The sequence below is a fragment of the Octodon degus genome, unplaced genomic scaffold, assembly GCF_000260255.1.
Source record: "Octodon degus isolate 3935 unplaced genomic scaffold, OctDeg1.0 scaffold00023, whole genome shotgun sequence".
Classification (NCBI taxonomy): Eukaryota; Metazoa; Chordata; class Mammalia; order Rodentia; family Octodontidae; genus Octodon; species Octodon degus.
The window spans coordinates 15720265-15731414 of NW_004524599.1; the positions used below are offsets into that span (position 1 = coordinate 15720265).

General features: G+C 50.6%; 1 protein-coding gene across 6 annotated transcripts in view; it reads left to right on the plus strand.

Moving 5' to 3' along the window:
• The window catches only part of LOC101591069 (serpin B6), a 77830-nt gene extending 69347 nt beyond the window's left edge, over nucleotides 1-8483 (plus strand). For all 6 annotated transcript variants that reach the window (XM_023712137.1, XM_023712135.1, XM_004628460.2 and 3 more), the window contains 5 exons: nucleotides 1778-1927; nucleotides 2432-2549; nucleotides 3874-4016; nucleotides 7505-7660; nucleotides 7930-8483. In XM_023712137.1, coding sequence (XP_023567905.1) covers nucleotides 1778-1927; nucleotides 2432-2549; nucleotides 3874-4016; nucleotides 7505-7660; nucleotides 7930-8334 — 972 coding nt within the window. In that variant the 3' untranslated portion in view covers nucleotides 8335-8483. The remainder of the gene's footprint in view (nucleotides 1-1777; nucleotides 1928-2431; nucleotides 2550-3873; nucleotides 4017-7504; nucleotides 7661-7929) is intronic.
• The last annotated feature ends 2667 nt before the right edge of the window (nucleotides 8484-11150 follow it).

Here is an 11150-nt window from a genome sequence, read left to right on the forward strand (position 1 = left end):
CTGGGGCAACGTCCTGAAGATGCTCGGAAGCCCCTTTGTCGAGTGGGCCTGGGAGGTGCTCCCTGTATCTTCCCTAGGGATCTTCACCTTGTTTCTGAGATCCAAGATTTGTCATTTTTATTTTTTTAAGGTCAAAGATTTGACCTTTGCTTTGAAGCCAGTCCTTACTTTTGTAATCACTCACCAGCTGAAGAGGCTCGAAATAAGTAAATATTTTTATTTTCTGCCGAGCAGGACCTAGGGTGGGAATAGTTGCTTTAAATTCTACTCCACAGTCAAACCATTTCTCCTTTAGCTTGTCTCTCTTCCTGTACTCTACCCAGGCAGCTAGAGACAGCCACATTTTAGTTGAGGAGGGAAAATGTCCTGTCTTCCCTGTCACCACAGATGATTGTTGTCACTTCTGCCAGTATACACCGTACCACAGGCCCTTTCTCCAGCCTGCATTAATAATTTTCTGCTGTCTCTCTTTTCTGCCAGCTACCTAGAAACCATGTTTGCATTAAAAAGAAAAAAAAAAAAAAAAAAAGGTTTTGGTGGTACTAGGGTATCAACATCAGAGCCTTTGCATTGAGCTATGTTCCCAGACCTTTTTATTTTTTATTTTGAGCCAGGGTCCCACTAACGCTCTAAAAGCTTAGGTTGAGCTCCAACTTTTGATCTTCCTTCCTCAGCCTCCCTGAATGTTGGGATTACAGGCATGCACCACTGTGCCTGGCTCCTTGTTTAGATTTTTTTTTTTTTTTATGGTAGAAAAATTCTGCATTGCTGCAAGTATCACCTCTTGCTGCAGAAAACCCTCCTGAACTTAATGGATGAAAATAACAATGCTGGATGATGTCCCAGCTGCATGGCCTGGTAGGCAGTGCTGCCCCCTCCCCACATGGAGCCAGCCCATGCAGCTGCTGTGGAGGGCAGTGGGGCTGGCAGGTCTAAGGCAGCCTCTGCCCAGTCTGGAGCCTTGGTGATGGCAGTGCGTGCCACTCCCTGGGTGGTGGCACCTCTTCTTCCTGGGCTCTCCATGTGGCCTCTATCAGTGTTAATAAGACTCCCTTCAATCATGGTGGCCAGTACAACAGTGCATGTGGTAGCTGCCAGGCCTTCTAGGACACAGGCCTGGAACAGTGGGACTTTGGCTGAATTCTGTTGGTCGGAGCCAGTGACATAGCCAGCGCTAACCTGAGGGCAGCAAAGGGGCTGCGTCTTCTAGTGTCTGAGAGCTGGGAGGTCTGGCTGGCAGCCATGTTCACAGCCAGAGTGTAGGTGGTAAAAAGCCTGGGCGTGGAGGGCTGCAGGGAGGGACACTTTTGTCTTTAACTCCATGGTTCTTTGAAGTACACAGCAGTGTCACTGGGACACAGTAGTAGATACCCACTATGTACAGGAAGTCAGCTTCATTTTGGCTCATGGTCCATCCATGGTAGGCTGGCTCCAAGGCAGAGGCAGGATGGGAAAAGGGGCCTGGCAGGAAGAGCTGCTCAGCCCTGCCAGCCAGAAAGCAGGGAAGAGGGGAAGGAGCTGGGGACAAGAACAGGCCCTTCTAGGCTACACCCCAGGGACCACCTCCAGCCAGGCCCTACCGCCAATCATGCCTTCAGCTGCTGTACACATACATAGAGGAGCCCCGTCAGCAATGATGCACTCTCCTGCTCACTGGAGACTTTCGGGGGACATTCTGGATCCAGCCAGAGCAAGCAGGGAGAATCTGCATGGGGTGCACCCCACTTCCTGTGGTTGGGTCCTGCTGATGCTGTGTTTTTACTCTTTCTAATTTCAGGCACTTTCTTTTAATAAATGTGGCGGTGATGGGAGTGATGTCCACCAGGGCTTCCAGTCGCTGCTTGATGACATCAACAGGACAGGCACGAACTACTTGCTGAGAACGGCCAACAGGCTCTTTGGGGAAAAGTCGTATGACTTTCTCTCAGTAAGTCGTGCTTGGAGTTTTTCGCAAGCGAGGTGGTCTGGAGGGAGGGGCTGTGTGATCCGGCAGGAAGAGCATGGGGCGTGAGCCTGCCCCGGTGTCCTCACTCTGGACTTCTCGTATTTGTTTACATGATTCCATGCTTTCCTCTTTACATTGAAAGAAATCAGAGAACTACTCGTCCTGTGTGAGTAAACGGCAAATAAGGCCAGCAGAGCAGGCGTCCTCGGCCACCGCACTGCATACCCCCACCCTTCCAGGATAGACTTTGGTAGATTCGGCTTGTGTTTTCCTACTCATGTAGAAATTTAGTTTTGGGGATTTTTCAAATGAAAAATTGTGATCTGGTATGATCATGATATACGATACTGATTTTAGGTCATTCCTCATAATTGTTTGTAAACAGTGTGTAAATCATAAGCCTTTTGAATTTTGGTTTTGGTGCAAAAAGTAAGCTGGTGATGACGATTTGTGCAGCCGTGCAATATGTTGCTGTCCCTCTCCCAGTCTTTTAAAGATTCCTGCTGTAAATTCTACCAAGCAGAGATGGAAGAGCTGGACTTCAGGCACGGGACAGAGGAGTCCAGGAGACACATAAACTCCTGGGTGGCCAAGAAGACGGAAGGTGAAAACGTGCTCGCTCTGTTTGCTTCTTGTTTTCAGCCCTGAGGAAGGAACCCTGTGGGGTGGGTGTGCGGAGGCCGCGGCGAGCCACACTCCTGGCTCTGTTGTATTTTTAATAGCCCTTTAATCAGGCTTATTGTCAATTCCTTCTCAAGAACACCACAGGTAAACAAGAATGACTTTTTAAAATTCTCTACATAATTTCAAACATTAAAGATCCACTTCTGAAATATCACCAAGCTCTGACATTTCTAGCTTGTCCCTGCTTAGCATATCTGTGAAATCTCCCAATATTTAGTGCATTCTTTCTTTTCATGAACAGTGTGAATGAAATGTACTACTGTAGTTTCGGGTGTATCCTGCTCCGACAGGAGTGCATGCTTTTCGGGTTCGCGCACAGCTGCAGGTTGACGGGCCACACCCTTGTTTACCCATGATCCTGTGCATTTACATTTGCAAAGAGCAGTCATTGAAAAGTTTTATTTATTTATTTTTTCAGTACTGTGCATTGAACCCAGGATGTTCACACTGAGCTACATCCCTGACCTGGTCTGTTCTTTCTTTTTCTGAGCTGGAAGCTTGCTGAGTTGCCCACGCTTTTAACTTGCAATGTCCCTGCCTCAGCCTTCCACAGTGGCGGGTTACAGGAGTATGCCACTGTGCGTGGCTGTTCTTTAAGCTGATACATAAAAGCGTGAAAACGGTACATATGGCTGGTGCGCCATCAAATGCTTTGATAGGTGTGTCTGTGTGTAATGCTCAACTTGGGTTGACCATGTGTTTCCTCAAGCTCTTTTTAAGCTTTTTATTCATGAGTACTCTTCTTTGTGGTCCTGGGAGTTAAACACAGGCCTTCACGCAGAGCTTCATTCCCAGCCATATTCAAAAATTTTTAATTTTGAGACAAGGTCTTACTAAGTTACTAAGTTGCCCAGACTAGACTCAGTCTTGGCAGGCCTCCTGCCTCAGCTTCCCAGAGTGTTTTCTTTTTAACAGTCTTCTAAGTTTTTTCTTTAGCCTATGAGCATTGACCATTTTTTTTGTCTCTTAATAATTTATGCTTACATTTGAACACCTCATTCATTTTATGTGTTGTACTCAAATGATGCTATTTCTCTTGCCAGAGCTTTTAAAGTTTTTAAAAATTTGTTTTGTGTTTGTGGTGCTGGGGATGATGCTTTGTTTTATAGACAGACATCTGTTATATTTGGGGGATCAGTGACATCTTTGACCCTTGCACTTGGCCACTCAAGGAGGTCCGATCTCTGTTATCCTTGCTCTGTGCCTCAGCCTTGGCTAACCTGTTCTTTAATTCTCCCTTTCAGATAAAATTAAGGAGGTCCTGTCTTCAGACGCATTGGCTCCAAGCACAGTTCTGGTTCTTGTGAATGCCATCTACTTCAAAGGAAACTGGGACAGGCAGTTTGACAAAGCCAAAACCCATGAGAGGCCATTTAAAATCAGCAAGGTAACATGTGTGATGAGGAGGAGCCTCCCAGGTGAGGTCCCGTGCTGGGGAACGCGTGGGAGGCCCGTGGCCTAGTCCGGTGGTGTGGGTCTCAGGCTTGCTTTGGGTTTTTTCTTGGCTTTTCAGAACCAACCCTCAGCACGGTGTGAGGACTTTGAGGACCTGGGGCCTACCCGTTTTTCTCCATTCCTCTCATGCCTATGTGCCTCATTTTTCCAGTTGTGTCCCCTTGGGAATCCCCTGGTTTCTACCCTCTCCTCCAAGTGGCCACCACATCCCTGCTGACTCATGATATTAGCGCAGTTGCATGACTTTTCTCTATCTCCTGAGGAGTCATGCGAAGGGCAAGGCCTGGCATATTGCTCAGCAAATCCTGAAATGATGACCATCATTCATTCTTATTTTGATAGTAGAAGTAATATAAATATAGATTTAAAAAAAAAAAGCAACAGGAGATTTACACAGGATACACTGTGAGTGTAACAACTGGCTTGGAATATGCTGTTGGCTAATAGTTCTGCATCTTTCTCTGGCTGAATCCAATTCATTCTTTTGATTTTGAAGGAAGGTCTTTCCCTACCGAGTATCTTGCACATCTAACCTGGTGCAGACAGGACAGAGTTGTCACATTGCATTCTGATCACTGATCATAAGTTAGCTCTTCCCGGCCTACGTGCATGTGGACCTTCACTTTCTCAAGAAATGTATTTAATTTGAGCTCTATTCTGAAACGTTTTATTTTCTCCTTTAAAATACTCCTTTCCTTAAAAGTCACCTTTGACAAGATACGTGTTAGGGCCTCACTCAGCCACAGGCAGCAGAGTGCCCAGATGAAGCAGAGTAGCTCACCGAGGCTCAGCACTCACGCCGGGAGCCTAGGGGGTGTGCGGGGCCCAGGGCCAGTGTGGCACTGGCTGTGCCCTTGCACGTGGTTGTCCCCTCCTGCTCTGCCATTCTCTGCTGTGACCTTCCCATGCCCACAAGGGGGCCTAGGGGTGTGCGGAGCCCAGGGCCAGTGTGGCACTGGCCGCGCCCTTGCACAGGGCTGTACCCTCCTGCGCCACCATTCTCCGCCGTGGCCTTCCCATGCCCACAAGGGAGCTCAGATGCTGCCTCTTCACTCAGGCAGAGGGAGGGATGGCCAGTGCGCACACCCCCTTCTCTGAGGATCTGCTGTCCTGTTCAGGGGAACCCTGGCTGGGTGCTGCATGGCCAGCGTTATCTCATGTGCTTCCTGCCAGGACAGCTGGTGGGGATTCTGTCGTGCTTCCTGTCTGAGGTGGAGAAAGTGGGTGGGGGGCTGGGGCTCTTGAGGGACATTGCCCCAAGTAGGGTCAGCACCCTGTGGTAGGGGGGCAACCCAGCACTGGAAGTTTTTTTTTTTTTTTTTTTTTGGTAAAGTTTTATTGGAAATCACTTCTGCTTATTTGTTTCTGCAAACACAGTGATGTGTCTACCAGAGAACTGGGGATTGCAAGGTGCCTTGCGCTGAGTCTGTCCCACGATATTCAGTAACTTCACAGTTGCTGAAGTGGCCAGGAACAGAGGAAGATTGTTGGACAGGACACGGGGGTCTTTCTCACTGGCTGCTATGGGTACATTGACCACAAATGTAGTTTCTTCTAGTAAGATGTGTTGGTTTTGCCTCATCCCTCAGTATTATGGCTAATTTGTGTACAGGCATTCACTGAATTGATCCCAAGTGAGGAATTGTATACAATATGTAGATTGCCACATTCAGAACAAAGACATGGTGAAAGGAAACTTGATGTCCTTTATTAGCGGTACTCTTACATGTAGTACTGTGATGTATAGCAGAACATAAAACCAGTGCTGTGCAGGACAATGAGCAAAAATTATAAACAAGGTGTACTGCAGCAAATTGAAAAAGACACCGAGGTGCTATAAACAAGGCATACAAAATTGTATCCCCCAAAAACCAGGTGGTAAGTCTGATCAGCAACCTTGGTCTAAATCTGAATAGTTATTAAACAGTAGGCCCTTAAACGAGGCATATCGGATTCACTTATTCAGCAGGTGTTGATTGAGTGCATGCTTGCTGTCAAGCGGTGACCTAGTCAATGACACTTGAATTTTCCTGGGACATACAGTGAGTGTAAACAAGAGTGGGAGTTACCAGGTGGCCGTAAGAGCTACACAGGCACATGCAGGGCTGCGCAGGAGGCTGTTTGTGGTGTCACTGCAGGTGTGAGCTATCAAGGTTGCCTTCACTGCCAGGTAAAGCTCAGCAAAGACCAGAATGACACAAAGGTGCTCTCTGCAGAGGGGATGAGCTTACGTGACAGAGATGGAGTGAACCTGGTTTGCCTCCAAATCACAAAGGGCGCTGTGACTAACAGAACAGTGAAAGAACAGCGGGAGGTCCCGACATCAGAGTGCATGAGAGGCCGAGCCCCTTGCAGCAATTCTAGCTTTTTTGAGAGAACTTCAGCTTTGTTTTGGGGGGCAGCATGGAAGGCGTCTGCCCAGAGCAATGTAGTCTGAAATCTCACTGGCACCCCCGTGGCTGAGAAGCGGCACGAGGCTATCATCTCGATACTCCAGGGAGAGGCTGCTGGGTGGAGGTGCGAGAACGAGTCACATCTGGGTTGTTTCCTAGATCCAGTGTGCTTTGCTCACGAGTTGGGCTTGGGTGTGGGAGAAGGGCACACATCAAGGGCACAAGTCAAGGGCATGCCGTGGTTTTTGGCAACTGGATAGTGACATCACCAGCAACTGAGGGACACAAGTATAGACAGAGCAGATCTAGAATGGTGTATAAGGAGTCCTGCGATTTGTATGACATTGCAGCTTTTATGTCCAAGTGCAGGATTCCAGCTGGCAGTGACATACATGAGTCTGGCAGGCAGGGGAGAGGTCCAGACTAGAAGCTAAAGTCGGGAATTGTGCTCAGAGCCAGGAGACTAGAGGAGGTCGCCCAGAGGAGAGAGGTGTCTGACCCCAAGCACTGTAGTAGTTGGAGGCTGCTGTACTGCAGTCACTAGAATAAATACTGAGGAAGTCAGCGTAGAAAGGGAAGTGCTTTACTTTGTCTTGGTTTCAGAGGTTCCATGATCAGACAGGCCCATTGCTTTTAGCTTTTTGTAGGTCGCTGCATAAGAATGGTGGGCCGATGTGGTGGAGCAAGATTGCTCTACTCATGGTGGGGAAGAGAAAGAGAGGAGGAGGAGGAGGCCACGGCTCCCTTTGAGTACACGCCCCAATGCCTTAAAGACCTCCTGCGAGGCCTCACCCTCCAACTCCTGATACAGCATCTTGTGCACCAAGCCTTTTGCACATGGGCCACTAGGGGGCGCTCAAGGTTTACTCCATGGTGGAGGGTTGGAGGGTGTGGATGGACCTCGTGGCATTTGGAAGACCTGTGAAGAAACTGCTCCTAGAGATTGAGGGTAGGCCTTTCTATCGAATTTGTCCACTGTGTCCGTTGGGTCTTGCTGGAGCTGAATGTTTATCCATTTCTTTTGCAGAATGAGGAGAAACCTGTGCAAATGATGTACAAGAAGGCTACTTTTCAAATGACCTATATAGGAGAGATCTTCACCAAGATTCTGGTACTTCCCTATGTCAACAGTGAGCTCAGCATGATCATCATGCTTCCGGATGAGCACGTCGACTTGAAAACGGTAACACGGAGGCCGCGTGGCGTCAGGGCATCTGCTCGCTGTTGTAGAGTGCTCCCTGTTCCCTGTAGCTATTTCTGTGGCTCTGGATTTGGAGCCCAGCGCCCTGTGCATCTAGCCAGGGCCAGAGCTCTGAGCCCCACCCGGCCCTGGCCTGCTGTCTTCTGGCCACAGCCAGCCTGCCCTGAACTGTGTGAGGCATCCCTGTCACCAAGTATGGCCTCCTGTGACACCACTGTCCCGATTCTGACCCTTCACCTCTCCTCCCCTAGGTGGAAAAGGAAATTACGTATGAGAAATTCGTGGAATGGACAAACCCAGACAAGATGGACAAAGAAGAGGTGGATGTTTACCTCCCTCGATTTAAACTGGAGGAAAATTACGACATGAAGAATGCCCTTTGCCGCATGGGCATGACCGATGTCTTCGAGGGAGCCAAGGCAGACTTATCTGGAATGTCCTCTAGTGGAGACCTGGTTCTGTCCAAGGTCATACACAAGTCCTTTGTGGAGGTCAATGAAGAGGGCACGGAGGCTGCGGCTGCCACCGCAGCCATTGCTATGCTTCGGTGTGTGCGCTTCACCCCCTCCTTCTGTGCTGACCACCCCTTCCTCTTCTTCATCCAGCACTGCAAGACCAGTACCATTCTGTTCTGCGGCCGGGTTTCCTGTCCGTGAGGACAGGCCCACTTCGAGCAGCCCTCTTGCACCTCCTTTCCCTGCAACCTGCCCTTCCTTTTCCTCCACCATGTGCCTGTGACCCAAGTGTCCTTATCCATGCAGCCAGACAGCTCAGAAATAAAGCCCACCGTGGGAACCTTATCCCAGTTCTGCATGCTCGTGTGTTTGTAGGGCAGGTAGTCTCCTGTTGTTCCCCTCTGCAATCTGTGGTTGCCTTGGCTACTGAGCTCACCCCTGCTGGGGCAGGGACAGACTCAGCATCCTGGGTGGAGCTCGGTTCCAGTCCTGTACACTCTGGAAAGGTGCGGCGGAGAGGCAGGGTGGGCGTAGGCTGCGACCACTGAAAGCCAGTCCCCTTCTCAGCTGCGTCTCGGCTCTCCTAGGGGTTTGTGGCTCATAGATCTGTTGAAGAACACATGACCCACTGGCTGCAAATGCCACATTGTCCTGGGGCTCAGAGTTGGCTCAGTCATCCATAGGAAGGGGTTTATGACAATGGCATGTTAGACCTCAGTGACTTTGTGTTTCATGGCAAGTGTTACATACAGAAAGATTGCTGAGATTTTTGCAGCCACTTGCGTCCCTTGCTGGAAACACAGTGGCAGCATCCAGCAGTAGGGGCTGGATGGATGGGCGGATTCACAGGCAGGGTCGTGCCCAGGGGCAGCCCCTTCCTGCTGTGGGCATTGGGCACAAGCCTAGGCCCCTCTGGCCTCACCGATGCCACTCACAAGTTCCTGCCACAGCTGGTCCTCTTTCCCCAGGGGGAGGTGACAGGAGGAACCAGGGAGCTTGGGAAAAATGGGAAGTAGGACCAAGATGAGGAAAGGAAGGGGACAAGCGCTTGCTGGTTTAGCCACTCATCCTAGGTCTGTTTCTATTGCTCTAGCAAACTCCTGAGGTTGGGTAATTTATATTAAACAAAAAGCTGGGTTGGCTACCATTCAGGAAGACCTGGTGCATGGTTCTGGCTCTGCTCAACTCTAGTGAGGGTCATGACGGGGACCTCACAAGAGTAGGACATGGGGGAGAGTGGGGAGTGACAGGTGCAGGTCCCAGACTCCCTGTAACAACCCATTCTTGTGGAAGCTAATCTGGGCTGGTGAGCCCTGCCTTAGCCCTTCTGCAAGGCGGAACTCAGCTCCTGGTGGCCTCCCTGTAGGACCCACCTCCTTTGGGTTCAGGGTCTCAACACCACCCCCCTGGGGACCAAGCTGCCCACAGTGGGAACAGAGCTCATCTGAGCCACAGCACCCTTCCCCCTCCTCCGGATTCTTTCTCTAAACACCAGTTGATGCTTCGGCTGTCAGGCATTGCTGTCTGACCTGAGTTGGGCAGGGAACCGTGGGTGGATAGGGAGCTGGCCTCTGCGGCTGATCATTGCTGGCTGCTGGCGTCTGGAGCTGTTCAGGGCTAACAGCTCCAGGTGTTTATTGCTCTCTTGGGTTGAGGTTTGGTAGTCATAGGACTACGAATGCAAGCCTTTAACAGGACCAGTGAGGGGAGAAGGTGTAGTACACCAGAGGGAGCCCCCCTCTAGACTGACTAGGTGGATCAGAGAAGTGTGAGAGGGGGTTTCTTATATAGTGGCAGCTGCAGGCCTGAGATTGGTGCAGGTGCAGACCTGTGATGAGTTCAGATTTAGACCTGCTGATCTGCCCATGAAGGCTGCTTGGCCAGCGGGGAGGGTCGAGCCACTGCTGTCAGGGGAGCGATTCAGGGGTGCGATTCAGGGGTGGGGCGGGGCAGCTCTAGCTCTTTGGGTGACAGCTGTGGCATCTCAGCAGAAGAGGGCAGGGCTGAGCCAGGGACTCTCCAGGAAGCCCCACTGTGTTCATGGCAGCTCACTGGGTTGGAGGAGGCTGCTGATGGCGACAGTGGGCCCAGGCCCATGCCTTTCTGATCACGGCTGTACCAGGTGCCTCCCTGCCCTTCAGAGTGGCAGCAGCAGGGTGCAGAGCAGGAGCAGGGGAGGGCATGCAGCCTGCAGCGGAGCTGCACCCTGGACCAGAGCATGCTCTGGGCGGCCTGTCCACCAGGAGGGCAGCAGCGCAGAGGAAGCAAGGAGAAGGGATGAAGCAGCCCTCAGCCGGCCGCTCCCCCTCCCCCTTCACAGAACTGGGCAGAGTCAGGGCTTCTCAGTGCCCAAACCTAGCCTCCTAATTTGGCCCTTAAGACTCCATCAGCCTGGGGTGTGCTCCTCGGGCTCCCTTAGGAGTGTCTGCCTCTAATCCCTGCCCTGCTGTCTGCGCACAGTGCTCCTGTGCCCTGTGGCCCAGGGCTCCCACTTCTCTGACCCAAGCCCACCTGACCTGGTGAAGGTGAGCCCTACAGAGGGAGGCACAGGCTGCAACTGTGACCTCTGCTTGGAGTCCCCCAGGCATGCGACTCGGCCTGAGAGGAAGGACCTTTTATCCACTGGCTCACCGAGGCCAAGGAGCAGAGCCCAGACCAGATTAGAACACTGCACGCTTATCTGAAAAAGCCAGAATTTGTATGTTTAGTGTGTGAGCCTTAACACTCACACTCACACACACAAAGACACCCAGTGTGCTGAACATGTCCCGCATTCAAAGCAGGACACCTGAAAATTAAAGGGGATAATGAAAATAAAGAAAATCACTTCCTTTTAAAGTTTGTTGTACATACAGCTGGTAATAATCGATTGCACACTTGAAAGTGGCTGAGGGAGTAGATTTTACACCCTCTTACCACACAGTAACTGCGAGGCAGTGTGTGTGTGGTAGAGCTTGGTTGATCCACTGCACGGTATAAACACACACCAGCAACCTTGTATTTTGTCCAACAAATAC